This window comes from Dendrobates tinctorius, unplaced genomic scaffold (assembly GCF_039654945.1).
Source record: "Dendrobates tinctorius isolate UK_male_01 unplaced genomic scaffold, ASM3965494v1 ptg000007l, whole genome shotgun sequence".
Classification (NCBI taxonomy): domain Eukaryota; kingdom Metazoa; phylum Chordata; class Amphibia; order Anura; family Dendrobatidae; genus Dendrobates; species Dendrobates tinctorius.
In genome coordinates this window covers 46572773-46593802 of record NW_027361675.1, presented here as the reverse complement: position 1 = coordinate 46593802, position 21030 = coordinate 46572773, and the positions used below count along the sequence as shown (strand labels likewise).

The following is a 21030-nucleotide window of genomic DNA, read 5'->3' as shown; positions in this document are numbered from 1 at the left end:
GGAGCGCTCCAGGTTACCGAGGCAGCTATTCGGGAAGTGATATAGCTATTTGGATAAGCACTTATCCGAAGTTATTCAATCAACCCTATTTATAAAGTTTAAGAAATAAAACCTAAGAACTGCTCATAATTGGTCTACCAGCAATGGCAACCCCTTGGCAACTATTGGTAAACAAAAAAAAGCAATTTTGCAAACAAATTAAGAAGTGTTTGTTTTTACAGGCATTAAAACTTTTTGCGTCTAGATGTAATAGTGAGTCGCACTGACAGAAACTGATACAGGTTTTATTTTATTAAGAAAAAGTGCAACAAAATATTTCATCCAATTCAAAATAAAACAAATTAAAAAAAAAACAACAGAACACAAATAAAAATGACAGTGGACATGACTAGACATTAAATATTCGGTAATCATATTTAGTTACACAAGTACCAGTTTTTCAGGCAACAATAGCAATGCAAAGAGCAGCTCGGATGCTAGAAACAGCAATACGTTTGGCAAGGTCATCGCTCACTTGGTCTGCAAGGAACAAACATCTCTATAGTCTTTAACAGGTTAAATTAAAAACAACTTAAAATCAACATATATGAAGATATTCGTCACCACGGACACTTATGTCTTACACGCCGGCTTTATGTTTTTAGCTTCTAAAGAGAAGACTATACAGAGGGATCGGTATCTAACAAGGACTGTGTAAGGGGGCCAGGGAGTTTGTATAGGTGGTCTCGACATAAACTAGTCTCAGTACGTTCTGCACTATGGGTGATCGCACTGGAAGTCTCACTAGGTGCTGGCCAATAAAATGGAATGATAGCAGGTTAGGCGTTACAATACAGTAATAAAGCTGCACAATACCTGGTGATACATTTAGTTATGTGCTTGAAGCAGATTTTCTTGGACGTTGCAGGCAAATCACAATGTTCAAGTTTTATATGATCTCTCTGTGCAGAGTCACTCACAGGGGGGGCTATAGGTCACCACACATTTGTAATGTTGCAGATCTAGTTAATATACATGTAACACTTCACTAAGGAGAAGCAATACAAAATATGTTCTAATTGGAGCTGAATATGGCGCGAACAGAAACATAACTTGAGATTCATTTTCATTAAACAAGAAGGATCCCTTTAACATTGACGGGGAACCCCCTACTGATCGTTATAAGGGAGGTCTTGTGCTTCCGTTTGCTTATTACAAGCCTGTAGCAGAAAAAGAATAGATGTCCACATAGACTAGGATGGAAGAGTCTGTGTACCTGTGATGTAGACTATGAAGAGCTCTTCCGCTTCTACTACTTGTTGTAATGGGGAGGTCAAGGACTTCTGGATGGGATCTCAATAGTCGATTATATCATGTGCAGGAACCTTCTGCAACCAGGAGGAGTAGATGATGTGCTTAATTAGCGCTTGCAATGTATCTTATGCGGTAATTTAGTATCGCAGAGCATATCTCGGAGTTCTCCAGCTTCAGTAACTGTATATAAAACTCGTCCGGTCCAGGGATTGGTATGCACATAGACACAAAGTGTATCATTATAGAAAAAGCTCCCGAAATCTCCTTACTGCAGAAAACATATTACAAACTCTGAGCAGGTCATACACGCCATCTTAACGTCAGGCAGAGGAGCTTGCTATATACTACCGAAACGGCCATACAAGCTGCTACGTACGCTGGTGGACTTCATTCTCTACCTCCAATCCTCAGAAAATCTTCCGGTATACCATTTCTTTGCATACATGTGAAGGCACACAGTTGCATATTGTTCACACAAGTGTGGACCTGAAGAGTTGGATATACTCCACTATGGAAATCCTATCAATTCCTCTAGCTCTATTGCTACGCTCCGAGTATATTTATTGCTGGAAGTCTTCTAGCACCTATCTAGTAAGAATGCCATTATTCATTTCATTATTGCCTTTCCCCTGCCTGAAGACACACAACATAAAAATGATTTTTCTTTGTTGTAAATCACACAATACAGTATACACTCCTGTGGTAGCCATGCAGATGTCAAAGGATTGATGTCCTTTATGATTAATACAGTGCTGGGCAGGAAAGCATATTATCATGTGGATTAGGGTCAGCTAATAAGTGGATTTAGGAAGAAGATGGCCTTGGCTGAAAAATATGGCAGTGTAGAATAAACTGTACTGTCCCTTTCAGTAGAGCTACTTCATCCTAACTTTTAATACACCAGTGCAAAGCAAAAAGTCTGGTCTCGCCCCTGGTCAAACAGATGTTGACCGGCAGTCAGGCACAACAACAGCTTGTTTCTGACTGGTTGCCATGGGTAAGACCTACTTCAATACTTTGTATGACCCACATAGTGCAGCTGGGAGTTAAGAAGAGGAGACAACCATCTAATATCAGATAAAACTAGATGAGCGTGAAGTTTTTCTCCGTCTCGTATATTACAGGGTATGCATGTGAATCCAAGAGCTCAATAATGGTTTCCATGCCCATTGGCTTATGATGAATGCACTGGACTAATCATAAGAAAACACGTTTTCTTCAGCATACTAACTGCATATGAACCTTTTTAGTAACGACTTATTTGTAGTGCTGTGCGGCATTCTCGGGTATATAAATAAGTTACAGCAGTGAATGTGCACCCGTGGGTGGATGCATTCCTACGTATCCTAGTGTTTTGAGCCTTCAACACGGAGATGTCTAAATGTTCCCACAGATTACCTAGACAAAACATAAAAACACGTGTTACAGATGTATACACACAAATGACAGAGCAAACATCATACCTCATGATCAATCAATTTCAAATTTAGACAGGACAAGGGCCTGTGGTATAACCTACCCAGTTGTCCTACAAACATACTTGTGATATGTTTCCTAACAGTACAATGTGTTAGATTCTACTGAATAAAGATAGTAAGAAATCAAATCAATAAATCTTTGAGATCTGTAAAATCATGGGCGTCAGAACAGCTTACAGGGACTACAATGGGCAAAATAAGTATTTGATACACTGACAATTTTGCACGTTTTTCCACCTACAAAGAATATAGAGGTCTGTAATTTTTATCGTAGGTACATTTCCACTGTTAGGCTAGTTTCACACTTGCTTTTTTTTGCAGCGCGTTTTTCCCGCAAAAAAACGCATTGAAAAAACGCATACAAAAGCATACAACTGCTGCGTTTTTTTCAAGCATTTTTATGAGCATGCATGAAAAAAACGCAGCGTTTTTATGCGTTTGTATGCATTTTTAGTGCGTTTTTACTGCGTTTGCGGTTTTTCCAACATTAGGTGGCCCCTCACACTAACCCAAACCATGACTTTACTAACCCTAACCCTGACCCTAACCCTGACCCTAACCCTTAACCAAACCATACTTAACCCTAACCCTGACCCTAACCCTAACCCTGACCCTAACCCTTAACCAAACCATACTTAACCTTAACCCTGACCCTAACCCTGACCCTGACCCTTAACAAACCATACTTAACCCTAACCCTGACCCTAACCCTAACCCTTAACCAAACCATACTTAACCTTAACCCTAACCCTGACCCTAACCCTAACCCTGACCCTAACCCTAACCCTGACCCTAACCCTAACCCTGACCCTAACCCTTAACCAAACCATACTTAACCCTAACCCTGACCCTAACCCTGACCCTTAACCAAACCATACTTAACCCTAACCCTGACCCTAACCCTGACCCTAACCCTTAACCAAACCATACTTAACCCTAACCCTGACCCTAACCCTGACCCTAACCCTTAACCAAACCATACTTAACCCTAACCCTGACCCTAACCCTAACCCTGACCCTAAACCCCCTTAACTAACCCTAACTTTACCCAAACCCCTAAATTCCATTGTCTAAACTAATTTTAAAAAAAAAAACGCATGTGCAAAAAAACGCATACATAAGCATGCCAATGCGCACATATGCGCACCCATAGGCTATAATGGCCATTTTTAGCGCAAAACGTGCGCATACGTGCGCATGCGCTTTTTTGCAGGACCAAAAAATGCAACATGCTGCGTCTGGAAAATACAATCGCACACCCCAAAAAAACGCAGCGCATGAAAATCGCATACATGCGCATGACAGCGCGCAGGTATGCGCACCCATGTTAAATATAGGGGAAAAAACGCATGCGCACGTATGCGTTTTTTTACAGCGCTAAAAAACGCAAATGTGAAACCAGCCTAAGAGACAGAATTTAAAAAAAAATTCAGAAAATCATATTGTATGATTTTTACATGATTAATTTGCATGAAATAAGTATTTGATACAATATAAAAACAGAACTTGATATTTGGTACAAAAACCTTTATATGCATTTACAGAGGTCAGACATTTCCTGTAGTTCTTGACCAAGTTTGCTTACACTGCAGTAAGGATTTTGGCCCACTTCTCCATCTCCATACAGATCTTTCAGGTTTCGGGGCTGTGACTGGGCAACATTGAGTTTCAGCTCCCTCTAAAGATTTTCTATTAGATTCATGACTGGAGAATTGCTAGTTCCCTCCAGGACCTTGAAATGCTTCTTACGGAGCCACTTCTTAAGGCCTGTTACACACAACGATGTCCCAGCGATCCCACCAATGATTCGACATGGATGGGATCGCTGGGACATAGTTAGACAGACTCACCAGCGATCAGGACCAGCGAGCAAGCTGGTATCTAGTGTAAACAGCGGGTATCTAAGAGCCGCGCGGCTCTTGGGTACCCGCTGTCTACCCTAGATACCAGCATGCACGCTGATATCTAGGGTAAACCGAGGGTAACTAAGAGCCGCGCGGCTCTTAGATACCCACTGTTTACCCTAGATACCAGTGTGCAGCGTCGCTGATCGTTGGACTCCCGCTGCCACACGCAGCGATGCGCTCTGGCCAACGGGAGACCAACAATCAAAAAATGGCCCAGGACGATCCTGCACGATCAGCGATACCCAGTGGGGGCGGTCGCTGATGGATGTCACACCCAGCGAGATCACTGGAGAGATTGCGGATGCGTCACAAAATCAGTGATCTCGCTGTGTGTGACGGGGCCCTTAGTTTCCCTGGCTGTGTGTTTCAAGTCACTGTCATGCTGGAAGAGCCAGCCATAACCCATCATTAATGCTCTGACTGAGGGAAGGAAGTTGTTGGCCAAAATATAGTGATACATAACCCCTTAGATCCTCCCTTCAATATGGTGCAGGTATCTTGTACCCTTTGCAGAAAAGCACACACAAAGAATGAGGTTTGCTGTTGTGAATTCCCTGGCTCAGACTTCTGAGCCGAAGCTCCCCCTGCTCCCTCTGGTGGCTACTGGAGGTAGTGGAGCTGGCCAGATTGACAGAGGTCTGCCACCTGATGATGACGAATGGAGATCTGGAGTTACTGATTAGAGTATTTAAGTCTGCAGACTTCCTTCAATCCCTGCTGGTGATTGCCTTCCTGTGCATTCTGAGGTCTGATGTCTCCTGCCCTGATCCTGCATTGTTCAGCTAAGTGGTTCATTTGCTAATCCTTTGCATCTGATCTGGTTTTGTCTCTGCTTGTTGTGCGGGTTCAGCTTGCTCCTCTGGGGGCTGTGCTGGACCACCGCTCCATATGTTACAGCCTGTGTCAGTTTCTTCAGTCCCCTGTTATATTGCTCTTTTGCCTCGTTTCCAGTTCATACCGGAGTGCTGATATAGTGGGGGCGAAGTCGTGTGACTTCAGTGTTTTTTTGTACATCAGACGTGTTGGATTTTTCAGGGTTTTTGCGTGATTGCAGACAGTGTCTTTCCTTTCCTATCCTATCTAGTCCGTTTGGGCCCCATCATTTGCTCAGTCTATTTTTCTGCCTGCGTTTGTGTTTCATCTTGTCTCACCAACAATACGTATGGGGGCTATCTATTCCTTTTGGGGTCTGCTCCGGGGCAGTTTATATTTCACCTTTCTTGCTTTAGGCTTAGTTAGCTCTCCAGTTGTGCCGAGGCATCTAGGGCATCATAGGTACGCTCTACGGCTGCTGCTAGTTGTGTGGATAGAATCAGGGATCTGCAATCCGCTTAGTTACCAACCTCTCTGGTTTTCTGGTGGCTTAGCCTGTTCCTGCCACCCTCCTCGGTGACCCATTCATAACAGAATCACCAGCCATACGGTAGATGTAGACTCTAGGGTACTCCAAAGAAGGAAAGAATTGTAAAAAAAAAAAAAAAAAAAAGTGTCAATTTTTTTTTTTTTTTTTTTTCCTCTTTTTCTCTGGGGCCGTAGGATCTTTTTTGTCTAATTGGAGACAATTGTTCGATCGTGTTGAGAAGCTCGCTGCTGAAGTGCGGGGAATTTTTTGTCTATCTCGCTCAATCATCTGCTGTTGAACCAAAAATCCCTACTCTTAATGGGTTTTCTGGGGATCGGTCTAAATTTTTGAATTTTAAGAATAATTGTAAACTATTTTTTGCTTTGAAATCTAACTCATCGGGGAGCTCTGTGCAGCAGGTTGAAATTGTCATCTCCCTGCTGCACGGCGATCCCCAGGATTGGGATTTTTCTTTGACACCCGGAGATCCTATTCTGGCTAATGTGGATGCGTTTTTTCAAGCCCTGGGGTTTTTGTATGATGAACCTAATGCTATTGATCAAGCTGAGAAAACCTTATTGGCATTGAACCAGGGTCAGGATTCTGCAGTTATATTGTCATAATTCTGAAAGTGGGCGGTCCTTACTAAATGGAATGATGATGCCCTAGCAGCTCTCTTTTGGAAGGGTCTGGCACACACCATAAAAGATGTTATGGTGGGTTTCCTGTCCCCTCTGGTCTTGACGACTCTGTCATTGGCCATTCAAATTGATCGGCGTTTACGTGAACGTAAAACTACACGAGAGGCGGTGCTGCCTTTCGAACGAACTTCTGAACCCATGCAATGAGATAGGGTTTTCTTCTAGGGCACAACGTCAGGAGTTTAGAAGGCGTAATAAGTTGTGTTTTTTTTTGGGGACGCCTCTCATACTATTTCTGTCTGCCCTAAACGAGAAAAGCGTTTTACGCACGCATTTGCGGTGGGCAGTGTACAGCCCAAGTTCCTTTTGGCAATTACCTTGATCTGCTCCTGGTCTACATTTTCTGCTAAGGCTTTTGTTGATTCAGGAGCAGCTTTGAATCTGATGGATTTTAACTTTGCCAAACGTTGTGGTTTTCCCATGATACCCCTGCGGACTCTTATCCCTTTGAGGGGTATTGATGCTACTCCTTTGGCAGAGAATAAACCCCAGTTTTGGACCCAGGTGATAATGCGGGTCGCCCCGGACCACCAAGAGAATTGTAAATTTTTGGTGTTGCACAATTTGCATGATACTATTGTTCTGGATTTTCCTTGGTTGCAAACCCATAATCCTGTTTTGGATTGGAAATCTGTGTCTGTGGTGGGTTGGGGTTGTCAATGTGTTCTTAGGGACACTCCTGTTTTCTCCACCTCTCCCCAGTCTCATGATATTCCTGACTATTTGGCTAATTTTTCTGATGTATTTAGTTAGAGTAAGTCTGCATCTTTGCCTCCTCATAGGAGTTATGACTGTGCAATTGAGTTACTGCCCGGGTGTAAATTTCCCAAGGTTCGATTTTTCAACTTATCGGTACCTGAACATGATGCTATGCAATCTTATATCAAGGAGTCGTTGGAGAAGGGTCATATCAGACCATCCTCTTCACCTTTAGGTGCGGTTATTTTTGTGGCCAAGAAAGATGGCTCATTAAGGCCATGTATTGACTATCGTTCCCTTAACAAAATCACTGTTAAATATCAGTACTCATTACCCCTGATTTCTGATTTATTTTCCAGAGTTAAAAGTACCTGTTGGTTTACCCAACTTGACCTCAGGGGGGCGTATAATGTTATTCGCATCAAGCACGGGGATGAATAGAAGATGGCGTTTAATACCCCGGAGGGACATTTTGAGTACCTGGTGATGCCTTTTGTGCTCACTAATGCCCCTTCTGTCTTCCAGTTTTTTATGAACGATATTTTCTGGGACTTTGTGGATACGTTTTTGATGATTTATCTGGATATTTTGATCTTTTCCATTGATTGGGATTCTCATGTGGAACATGTCTGGACTGTGTTCTGGATTTTGAGGGAAAATACACTATGTTAAGGGATTGAAGTGTCTCTTTGGTGTACAGAGGATTTCGATTTTGGGATTCATTTTGTCCCCGTCTGCTATTGAAATGGACCCGGCCAAGGTACAGGCCATTTATGATTGGGTTCAGCCCACTTCTTTGAAGGCTCTCCAGAAGTTTTTGGGTTTTGCTAATTTCTATCGTAAATTTATAAGTAATTTTTCTGGTATTGTTAAACCACTGACTGATTTGACCAAAAAGGGCGCCGATGTGGTAAATTGGTCTCCAGAGGCAGTCTCGGCATTTCAGGAGCTTAAGCGGAGATTCACTTCTGCTTCGGTTCTATGGCAACCTGATGTATCACTCCCATTTCAGGTGGAGACAGATGCTTTCAAGATTGGTGCAGGAGCCGTTTTGTCCCAGAGATCCGGTAACTTCTAAGATGAATGCCTGTGCCTTCTTTTCTTGAAAATTTTTCCCATCTGAACGTAACTATGACGTGGGGAATCGGGAATTGTTGGCCATGAAATGGGCATTTAAAGAGTGGAGACATTGGTTGGAGGGAGCTAGACATCAAGTTGTGATCCTCACCGACCACAAGAATTTGATTTATGTTGAATCAGCCAAACACTTGAATCCTAGACCGGCTAGGTGGGCCTTGTTTTTCACGCGCTTTAATTTTGTGGTCTCCTTTCTTCCGGGCACTAAGAATGTTAAGGAGGACGCCCTTTCCAGGAGTTTCTTTGCAGATTCTCTTGATGTGACCAAGCCTACCACCATTCTAAATGAGGGTGTAGTTCTTTCCGCCATCTCTCCTGATTTGAGACGTGCCCTGGAGGAATTTCAGGAGGATAAACCTGAATGATGCCCTATGGGAAAATTGTATGTCCCTGACCAGTGGAGGAAGAGAGTAATATCTGAAATCCATTGCTCCGCATTGGCTGGTCATCCAGGTATCTTTGGTACCAGAGATTTGGTGAGTCGGTCTTTTTGGTGGCCTGCCTTATCGTGTGATGTCAGGAATTTTGTGCAGTCCTGTGGGACTTGTTCTCGGTCCAAGCCCTGTTCTCGTGCTAGTGGTTTGTTGATGCCCCTGCCAGTGCCCAGGAGGCCATGGACCCATATCTCAATGGATTTTATCGCTGATCTCCCTGTCTCTCAGAGAATGACTTTTTTGGGTGATCTATGATAGATTTTCTAAGATGGTACATCTTGTACCACTCCCAAAGGTGCCATCTTCTTCCGAGTTGGTGCTCGTGTTTTTACAACAAGTGGTTCCTCTGCACGGGATTCCTGAGAACATTGTGTCAGACAGAGGAGTCCAGTTTGTTTCCAGATTTTGGAGAGCTTTTTGTTCCAAACTGGGAATTCAGTTGTCTTTCTCCTCTGCATTTCATCTTCAGACCAATGGGCAGACTGAGAGAACAAACCAGACTTTAGAGTCCTACTTGAGATGTTTCATATCTACTGATCAGGATGATTGGGTCTCATTTTTGCCCTTGGCCAAATTCGCACTAAATAAGGAAAATTCTGCCACTTTGAGGTCTCCTTTCTTTTGTAACTTTGGGTTTCATCCTCGATTTTCTTAGGGGCAGGTGGAAGCTTCTGCCTGTCCAGGTGTGGATTCTGTGGTAGAGAGAATGCAGCAGATTTGGGGCCAAGTAGTGGATAAGTTGTCCCACTCTCAGGAAAAGGCCCAATTGGTTTCCAACCGTCTAGGGCATCGTAGGTACGCTCCACGGCTACTGCTTGTTGTGTGGATAGGATCAGGGGTCTGCAATCCGCTTAGTTACCAACCTCTCTGGTTTTCTGATGGCTTAGCCTGTTCCTGCCATCCTCCTCGGTGACCCATTCATAAGTTTCCCCCATCATTCTTCAAGGCTGGGATGGTGTTCTTGGGTTTGTACACATCCTTCTTCCTCCAAACATGGCGAATGGAGTAGATACCAAAAAGATCTATTTTGGTCTCATCTGACCCAAAAACTTTTTTCCATGCCTCCTCAGGATCATCCAGATGGTCATTGGCAAACTTCAAACGGGTTTGACACGTGCTGAAGGCGTGAGCAGGGGGACCTTGCTTGCTCTGCAGGATTTATTCCATGACGGCGTAGTGCGTTACTAATAGTAATACCACAGGCGATTAATATCAACCCACACTTGTCTGTTAAGCATTTGCTGGTTTGAATTTATACGGAATCCTATATCATTTTTTTTTCTGGGGTTCACCGTAAATTTACCAGGAAAGGGAAAGCAAACAGCTGTAAGCTGTTATTAGCCTGGGAACCTTATGGAGTATTGTCCCTTGTCCCAGATGATTAACACCAGCCACGGGCATTCCCTCTGCTGTTATGAAAATTGCGAGTTGGCTCACAAAGTTTTTTTTTTTTTAATTTAATTCTTTATTTTACACAGGAGTAACATCTCACCGCGAGCAGGAGACAATGATTAGAGTTGCCTTCAGCAGCCGGCTGGCGCCTCCGGAAAAGCGCAAACTGTACCATTTCTTACCAGGTGCCGCTTCTTGTCAGGCTGATGATATATGGATGACTTCCGTATGTAGCGCGCATTCTGTGCATGCTGAGTCAAAAAAATTGTCATGTGAAAGACACAACACAAATTAGATAAAAACATTTAAAAAACACAAGATAGACAAGCGACTAGTTATGTCTATAATATGGCAATAAGTCACCCTGACTGAATCCCCAACAGCAATTTCTAAATGACCACATATGGCTCTCAAAAAAACATGACATGTAGGGCAAAGTACACACAATGAATACAAGTGACAATGAAATCAATTATTTAGATAGAACTATATATGCTCAAACACAGCACCATATAAAGAAATAATCAACCAAAAAGTAAGATTATAGGAACAAAAGATGAAATAATGTTCCAAAAGTGCACATGTGCAAGGATTGTGAACAGATTCGCTATATGTATATAACCACAGAAACAATGTAGGTACTATATGGAATATTCAAAAAATTAGAATCAAACCCTGTTCTGCGGTATATGAAGAAAAGGAAACCCAAAAAAGTCTAAATCCATGAGGAAAGACATGAAAAAAATCATGCAAGGAGCCATAGAGGCTGGAGGGGATTGAGGGGGTGTAGAGCCCCACGTGTATCGCCACAGAACGTGTGGCTTCTTCAGGTGAGAATGTTTATTTTTTTTTAATCCATATGTGGTCAATTATAAATTGCTGTTGGGGATTCAGTGAGGGTGAGTTATTGCCGTATTATATGCATAACTAGTTGCTTGTCTATCTTGTGTTTTTAAATGTTTTTATCTAATTTGTGCGGTGTCTTTCACAGGAGTTGTTCAACTGATCAATAAAGTCATTCGAATCCCTGGGTGTTCTCATTTTCTATAGGCATGTTTCTTTTCTTTGTTTTGCAAACTGTGTTCATTACCATGCCTTTGGAGAACCCTTTTTCTTAGTATTATATAGTGGTGCCCTCCATCCTGCTCTGCTTCAACAAAAAAAAACATGGTCAGTGTGAAAAACCTGACATGTGTGCACCACCATTGAATACTATGGGAGTTTGTGTGTCCTTATTTGCGGCCCTTAAACAAACCTGTGAAGGCGGCCTTAGGAATCACTTTTCTCTAGTAGTGATACCTTGCTGAATCATTATACTAAAATTCCTTCTTAGGATTAATCTTGTGCTTTGCCGTTTCTATGCAATACATCCTGCATTTAGACTAGGGCAGGGTGAGTGACTGAATGCAGCCTCTAGGCTTAGCAGTCCATTGCTGAATATATAGCGGCCACAGGTGACCACATTATTTGGGGGGGTGAAAAAATTGACTGTATTGGTCACCGATACAGTTTAACCTGCTTTGTGTGAAATTATGGTGGTTTGAAATTTTTTTGGTTGTCCAAGAGTCCGGATCACTTAACCCTCACTCTGATTCACCTTCCTACCACCATGTCGAGTCCCAGGAGACCAGTGATCCCACACTAGGAAAGTGTGAGGAGCTCTTTACATCATACTTTCTTGATTGTGGTCTCTCACCCTGAATGTTCCAAAAGGGGCAAGATGACATGCTGTTTAGTGGTGCACAAAACAGTCACAGTTACAAGAAAAGAACGGTGGGAAACAGCACATTTTGTCTAATGAGTTAGGAAGTGATGATGAGGCAAGGTTGCCAATAGGTCGGGTTGTTGTTGTCCACCAAGTAAGGAGGACCAGTCATGAAGTCACTGACCCAACCTGAGAGGCTGACATGCAAAGCGAGGCCAGTAGCGCTGAGGGGACGGGATCAGCAGCACTGAAACAGGCAGGAAGAGGCAGTGGGGTGACCAGAAGGAGAAGGCGGGCAACTGTACTACAGAACCCAACCCTCGTGAATTTCTCCGTCAAAGAGTTAGATGTTCCCCAGTCTGCGTCTTTATTTTTAAAAAGAGTTCCGAGACAAAAAAAAAAAATGGCAATTTGCAACCTGTGCCATGCCAAGATCAGCAGGTTGCTTACCACTAAGAGTCTAGCCACCACCACCACGATCAGGCACATACCATCTAAGTGCCAACCACTATGAGTGCCGACCACCGGGCGGCACTCATAGCAGTCCGGCAATGACAACCATAGAGGTCTGCTGCAGACCTCTGGTTGTCATGCCAACCCATCGGTGACCCGCGATCAGGTGACGGGTTCATCAATGGGCGGAATTTCCGGTGTGCTTGCCGGAAGCGCAAGTTAACGATTTAGAAACTGCGGACCAATAAGCATTGCATGCGGACCAGGTGGAGATGGATTGGTTAACAATGTGGAGGTGGAGGCTGAGGAGGAATAGGAGATGGTTACTAGCACAAGAGAGGCTAGTGCTCACACAAGCTTCATCTGGTTTCTTTTAAGTTGATGGCCTGAGAAGAGGAATGAGGAGGAAGAGAGAGGGGAGGAGTAGGAAGAGAAAGAGAGGGGGTAGGAGGAAGAGAGGGAGGAGGAGATAGAGTCGTCATTATGGTGGAGACAGGGAAGTGTTTGCTGTAGGCATCTTGACACATATGGCCGACTTAATATATAACGCTGCTTTTCCCGTGACCCTCGCGTTATATTCATCTTGGCCGGAAACCCCCACAAAAAACTGGTTGTTTACCCTGCTAGATGCACGCTACAAGAAGAACCTTGCATCTCTAATTCCTGAGGCAGAGAGGTCTACTAAATTGGTGTTATACCCAAAAGGCCATTGAGAAAAATAAATTGAAATAATTCCCTTCAGACAAAGTTAATGGCAGGGGGCAATCTTTAAGGAGGAGAGGTGAGGGAGACACACACCAGGTACAGCAGAGGCAGAAGTACACCCTCCCAGCGTCCAGGCCCTCATGATCAGGGATTTTTGACAAGGAGGGAAAAGTTTTTGAAGATGGTCAAGCAATACCTGACCAACAAAACCAGTGCACTCCCCAATTCCTCTGTGAACTTCAATTATTGGGTTTCAAAGCTGGACACCTGGCATGAGTTGTCTCTATATGCTTTGAAAGTCTTGAGCTGCCCTGCTGCTAGCGTCTTGTCGGAGTGGGTTTTTAGTGTTGCCAGGGAGGTCATAACAGACAGGAACTTTAGCCTGTCAACAGGAAATGCTGACAGGGTGACTGATAAAAAAAAAACAAACAAAGCCTGGATTAGCCGACTTTTCCACACCACCAGATGACAGTATCAAAAAGTGTTTTAATCTCCAATATTTGAATGAGGCCTGCCAGTTGGTGCCTTCACAGGTGTTTGGATGACCTGCCTAATAATTTTTTTCACAACTACACCTTCTTAATATTAGAATGAGGCAATCCAGTTGGTGCCTTCAAGAGTGTATGGATGGCCTTATTTGTTATTTTTTGCAGGCTTTGCACTGTGTGCAGAGCTTTTTTGAGTGTAGGAGTACAACAAATACACTTTGTTCACAATATCTGGATGCGGCACTACAGTTGGTGCCTTTAAGGATGTATGGATGACCTAGCTTCAAATTTTTGGAAGGCTTTGAATTTAATGCACAGCTTTTATGAGTCTAAGAGTACCAATACATGACAACTTGAACAATGTGTATGAGGCCCTCCTTTATGTGTAATACAGTGTGCAGCAGAGTCCCTCTTCCATCACATTTTTGGCAGTTCTTGCTTCCTTCATAAATTATAAACAAAAATTAGAAATTTCAGTGTAAACATTTGAATTTTGGTTTACTTAAATTATTATTATTTTTAAATCCTTTTTAAATGTTGCCTTATATACAACTCATAATACAGGAAAGAATGTTTCTTCCCATTTTTTTTCCCTGTAAACTTCAGTTTCTGTTCGATTTTGAATGTTTTTTTGTCAATCATTAAAATTGTGTAAAAGTGTGACAACATTGTTCTCAGCAGCGATCTGGGAGTTAAAGATGCTTCCAGGGGTCTTCCTCATGCTGCATTAGGAATTGCTCGCTTCGAGTAACAAGCATCTAAGCATTTTTCGTGCTGGCTAATCCCTACTACTACGTATTGGGCTAGGATCTTGGGAGATGAGAATGCCCCTTTAAAGCTATTTTTGGAGCAAGTGACAGGCCCTCTTTAGTGGAAACCTGTTACTTGATTCATGCTGTTCATGCTATAGGCTGCATTAATCAGGGCCAGGCGCAACGACTGAAACCAGTTATGTTTTATATGCAATGCTCCAATGAGTCAGAGAAAACAATTTATAGATATGCCCGGGACCATATGCCAATTCTCCCTACACCACTACAGATAACAGATAGGTCTCTCTCCATGATAAAAAAAGAGACTCATAAATCAACTAGAGCAGTGTGGTGAGAAGACAGTCTGCGGCAACACTGGATTAGTGTTGTGGTTTGGCAGCATGAATCAAGTGAAAGGCAGCCTTTAAAGGACTCCTCATTTTCTAACTACAGACATGGCCAAAAGTTTTGAGAATTACACAAATATTGATTTTTACAAAGTCTACTGCTTCATTTTTTCTAATGGCAATTTGCATATACTCCAGAATTTTATAAAGAGTGATCAGCTTAACAGCAATTACTTGCAAAGTCAATATTTGCCTAGAAAATGAACTTTATCCCCCAAAACACATTTCAACATCATTGCAGCCCTGCCTTAAAAGGACCAGCTAACATCGTTTCAGTGATTGCTCCATTAACACAGGTGTGGGTGTTGATGAGGACAGGGCTGGAGATCAATCTGTCATGATTAAGTAAGAATGACACCACTGGACACTTTAAAAGGAGGCTGGTGCTTGGCATCATTGTTTCTCTTCTGTTAACCATGGTTATCTCTAAAGAAACACGTGCAGTCATCATTGCACTGCACAAAAATGGCCAAACAGGGAAGAGTATCGCAGCTAGAAAGATTGCACCTCAGTCAACAATCTATCGCATCATCAAGAACTTCAAGGAGAGAGGTTCCCTTGTTGCCAAAAAGGCTCCAGGGCGCCCAAGAAAGACCAGCAAGCGCCAGGACCGTCTCTTAAGTGTTTCAGCTGTGGGATCGGGCTACCAGCAGTGCAGAGCTTGCTCAGGAATGGCAGCAGGCAGGTGTGAGTGCATCTGCACGCACTGTGAGGCGGAGACTCTTGGAGCAAGGCCTGGTCTCAATGAGGGCAGCAAAGAAGCCACTTCTCTCCAGGAAAAACATCATGGACAGACTGATATTCTGCAAGAGGTACAGGGAGTGGACTGCTGAGGACTGGGGTAAAGTCATTTTCTCTGATGAATCCCCTTTTCGATTGTTTGGGACATCTGGAAAACGGCTTATTCGGAGAAGACCAGGTGAGCGCTACCACCAGTCTTGTCTCATGCCAACTGTCAAGCATCCTGAAACCATTCATGTGTGGGGTTGCTTCTCAGCCAAGGGAATGGGCTCTCTCAGTCTTGCCTAAAAACACAGCCATGAATAAAGAATGGTACCAGAATGTCCTCCAAGAGCAACTTCTCCCAACCGTCCAAGAGCAGTTTGGCGATCAACAATGCCTTTTTCAACATGATGGAGCACCTTGCCATAAAGCAAAAGGTGATAACTAAATGGCTCAGGGAACAAAACAGAGATTTTGGGACCATGGCCTGGAAACTCCCCAGATCTTAATCCCATTGAGAACTTGTGGTCAATCATCAAGAGACGGGTGGACAAACAAAAACCTTCAAATTCAGACAAAATAAAAGCATTGATTTTGCAAGAATGGACTGCTATCAGTCACGATTTGATCCAGAAGTTGATTGAGAGCATGCCAGGGAGAATTGCTGAGGTCCTGAAGAAGAAGGGTCAACACTGCAAATATTGACTTGCTGCATTAACTCATTCTAACTGTCAATATAACCTTTTGCTACTCATAATATGATTGCAATTATATTTCTGTATGTGATAAAAACATCTGACAAGCACACATAAAAACCAGAGGCCAGCAGATCATGTGAAAATATAATATTTGTGTCATTCTCAAAACTTTTGACCATGACTGTACTAATCTAAGTTCCCTGACCATAGTATTATACTTAACAGCTGCCATCTTCAGTTCTTCTCAGTTCTACACTGGTCCCTCACCGCAATCTCGTGAGCACAACTTCTGACTGACGGGAAGTCGAAGGTAACGATCTCAACATAAGTCTATGGAAGCATCAATCGAGGTCTCATAGACTTACATTGAGTTGTGACTGCTGGAGACCGACCATAGCGGTGCCGATAAAGAAAATGGCAGCTGGTAAGTATGAGACTATGGGCAGGGAACTTAGATCGGTAGCACCACTTCAGCGGTAAATAAAAAAAATGCTAAAGAGGTGCTTTAAAATATCTTTAATTGTAAAAGGAAGCCAGTAAAATTCACAGTTCAATAGCTGGGTTACCCAATGCCATAAATGTAAAAAGAATATGATGGATGGAAATATGTTACCTTCCACCATTGTCTCCAGCAGCAAAATGAAGGTCTTCCGTGTTTAGATTGTTGTCATCTGGAAAATGGCAGCCTTGATCTACATAGGGATAAATAGTATTCTTTTAATTTACAGCACAGACAAAAAAATGTACTAAAACACTAAAAAGACAACATTTAATTCTGGGAGCAAAATCTATTGGCAAACAGTGTTGACAGCTATACAGATGCGAGATTTTATTAATTATCCATTGATATTTAGTGACTGTACTCAAATTACCAACACAGAAATAAAGTTTAAAAAAGGAAAACAATATTTTTAGGTAGCTCAAAGTGGTGAAGATAAAAATCTACCATACTGCCTTTTATAGTGGCAAAACTATATCCTTTATTGCACATACATACACAAGCGTTTCTTCTTTGTAATACCGAGCGCCCTAAAGGGGTTGTCCGGCACCGCTCACTCATTGGTGGTGAGTGGTGCCAATAACATAATGACCCCATATACCTGCTGAGACATGATTGATAGGTATTGTGCACATTTTATCCATTCAAATAGGACACGTGCATGAGTCTCACTGGTTAAGTGGGCTTATAATGTCATCAGCACCACAGAACACCAGTGTGAAAGTGAGTAGTGCTGGACAACCCCTGAAACAAAAAAAAAAAAAAAAAGCCATTGTTAAAACATGGAGAGCCACCATAGTACATAAAATGAAGTGAGGTCACTTAGGGAGGATTGATAGACAATCTTAACAAAAAGTTCAATTCTGGGATTAAAAATGGTCTTAAGGCTATGTAGAAATAGTAGTAAGTATTTTCACTTGACGATTATCAAACGTCACTTTTCAGCCATCTTGAAAACCTCCACAGAACTAGCAGAGCAATCATTGAAAGCCTTTATTACAAGGACACCTTTCTTCTCCTCAGCAAAAAAATATAAAAGCTAAAAAGTAATTCAATTAGCTAGAGCCGGGTCAATGACAATCTGGTTTCCAATGTTCTACATCAGAAAAATGATGGTGTCAGCTTAACCAATTTCCCAACTAGCATGAAACAGCTGGTAATACAAAAAGACAGAAAATAATCGTAAAGCCTTTTTTCACATGGTATGATTGAGGGGCTTGAGATACATTTAGGGTTGGGGGGGGGGGATATTACAGGAATATGCAATATTGACTGGACTTCTACGAGATAGTATTGAAAGTTAAAAAAAACAATTAAACAGAGTAAATTATATTAAAAAATATAAAAAAAATAATCCTCCAGTATTCCACATTATCACAAGATGATAACCTGAAGAACTTCCATTCTAATCATTGTCCACTTCAATTCACTTCTCTCTAAATGCATGAAGCCAGATCCAGAGTCCCCCCTGCACTCCAACGGTGGCAATAGGGATGGGGCCAACGCGACGGAACGCTTTGTAAGAGGAGAGGAGCATATCGTCTGAGAACAGAAAGAACTCACCGTCCCCAGATGGCTGTGCTGTGAAAGTGTCGTTAAAGCTGCCACAGGTAATGCTTTCTTCCTGCTCTTCATTCTCAGTGTCGCACTCAATGTCACTGTCACTACTCATTCCTGGCAAAATGTGAAGAACATGCTTGGAGCATAAACCTGCTGACAGGAGGAAAAAGGCAAGAAGACAGGATTAGAATGCAGAATCAGACAACATGACCAACAATAAAGAAATGAAGAAAACAGCAGCACCCTATGTTTATCATTCCCAAATACATTACATGAAAGTCAGAACTGGTCCTTAGCAGTGAACATGTTAATCCGGTAATCTTGGATATGAGGCTAAATGGTACAGTAGAGCACATCACGATCACACAGCAGTGACTAAGCGTGAAAAACGTCTCTCATACCATGTCACTGAAAGACCTTCTCTAAATGCCAACTCCTACACACTCTTCATATGCAGCAGATAGGGATGGATGCTGGCACCTTAATAGAAGTGCTGTACTACAAGCCATCAGTCATTGAAATTTAAATGAGTGCAGGGGTGGAAGAATGCCGGCATCTTGCAGGAAATAAATAAAACACACTTTTCTATTACAGATCACTTACACAAATCAAGACTTTTGTAGATGAAACAGCTAGCAAACAATAGATGTAGTTAGCAATTGTTCACAAAAGCTTTGTGATTCGCATCATGCCAACTACTGCGTTCTGTCACATATGGGGCTCCAGGAAAGTCACAAGGATTCAAGATGGAGACAAAAAACAAACCAAAAAAAAAAAAAACCACACAAATAAAACTTTAGTACCCGATGTAATTTTTGACTTTTCTCCCCCCCCCCAAACAAATCATGTCTCCATCTATGAATCAGCTGTCTATTTGTATATAGTGTCAATCAAAGCCAGTGGATGGAGAAAGGAGTCACAGATGCCAATCAGACCGGACGCCTATCAGACCGGACCATCCTCCTTTAAATACAGTGTACGAGAAATTAAAATAGTGTTTTTGGTGGTGAACAGGAGGAGTCAGGAGATAATAGACATGTTTGTGGAATGCAGTGAAAGAGCAGATAAAAGGTAGTGGCATTAGTTCAGAGGCACAAAAACTGACCACAAGATCCCTTTAGAGCACCACTTCAGCATTTTTTCAAAATTATTTCTGGAGTGGTGCTTAAAATCCAAGTAACCCACCCCTTGTTTGATACTTCTGTGAGCGCACCTTCTGACTTCCGGCCAGTCAGAAGCTGCGCTCACAAGATGGCATAGTGGGACTGGAGCGGTGCCGAAAACCGTGAAGATGCCAAAGGGTGAGTGTATGATGTAGGGCAGGGGACTTACGTTTAAAGCACCAATCCAGTGTTTGAAAAAAAAAAAAAAAAGCCCAAAAGCCCACTTCTACTTTAATATCACTACTTTCTGTGGCATAACACTTACACTTCCTCAGACCACTGGGTAAGTTAATGGACTTTGCTCACAAATATGGCCAACAAAGAGGTAAGAGGACCCCTCCAAAACACAGCAAACTGTATACAACCACAAAAAAAGACTGGAGAAAAAAAATACTAAAGAATAAAAAGGCCCATATTTCTAGATCTATATGGCGGATTTAAAAAAAAAAAAAAAAAAATGAAAAACAATACTCATGGGAGCAGCAGGAGAATAAAAAAAGAAAGACTGGCCACTTTTGATTGGTGACAAGTCCCCTTCAAGGACGGTTGAGCACGCATATACGTGAACAACGTTTACACTTAAGTTTGTCAGTTATGTTCATTTTAGGAAATCTTTGTGTCTATTTTACCCATTGAAGTAATTGTATAACATGGATCATAACACTTGCTTATGATGACCACATCCTGCAACTCTGACGTGGTTACCTGTGACTGGCAAATCATGGTTATTCAGTAATGAATAAGGGTCTGTGTGGCCCGAAATGTGCGGTGAAAGCCGGATTATTACATTAAATTTCGTCCACTGTATCTATAATGTATTTAACATGCTGACTACTAAGGACCATGCCGATCTTCAGTCTTGGTAGTTTTTATATTCTGTGGGTAAGCTGTATAATTTCCTTTTTTCTTTAAGAAGTTGGAATCTCGCTCAGGTCCCAATGAAAATTGGATCAAACTCTGTCCTACTGCTGGGACCCCTAGGAATCAGCTATAGTAATTTTTTGTGGAGTGCATGGATGCAACTATTCAAGAATGTTTACTTAGATGGGAGCCAAACTGGCAGATCTTTCTTTTAGAGGTTTTTTTTTTTTTTTTTTAAGTTTACAGAACAGTAGGAAACTGCAAAAGGAAAGTTCTCTAGTGTTGAACGTGTGATGGTATCCACCAGACTATAAGTGATGATGTCCATCCAGACCACTAGTGACTTGACAGTTCAGGCCACCAATTGGCTGCAGGATTCAGGAGATTGGTGTTCGGGACATTATCATATCTGGTCCTGCGGAGACCTTCGAAATAGAAGATTCTGATATGTCTCGTTTCTTATATATGCATCTCTATGTTCTGTAAATTTTAAAAAAACATGCTGCTGACCCCTTTGCTAAGGCATTCAAAGTTGTTTTTCTGTACTAGGATACCCTCTTAAACAGGTTAGCACATAAACAGAATGTCATGACAGTTGATGGGCCCTTTAAATATATTTTAGTAGATAACATG

At 42.2% G+C, this 21030-nt stretch overlaps 1 protein-coding gene across 5 annotated transcripts in view; it reads right to left on the bottom strand.

Moving 5' to 3' along the window:
• Positions 1 to 263: 263 nt before the first annotated feature.
• Positions 264 to 21030, bottom strand: part of TRIM37 (tripartite motif containing 37) — a 198214-nt gene continuing 177447 nt past the window's right edge. For 4 of the 5 annotated variants that reach the window (XM_073574320.1, XM_073574329.1, XM_073574355.1 and 1 more), the window contains 3 exons: positions 18377 to 18526; positions 16928 to 17006; positions 264 to 2691 (listed from right to left, as the gene is read on the bottom strand). In XM_073574320.1, coding sequence (XP_073430421.1) covers positions 2688 to 2691; positions 16928 to 17006; positions 18377 to 18526 — 233 coding nt within the window. In that variant the 3' untranslated portion in view covers positions 264 to 2687. The remainder of the gene's footprint in view (positions 2692 to 16927; positions 17007 to 18376; positions 18527 to 21030) is intronic. The other variant, XM_073574337.1, reaches the window with a different exon arrangement.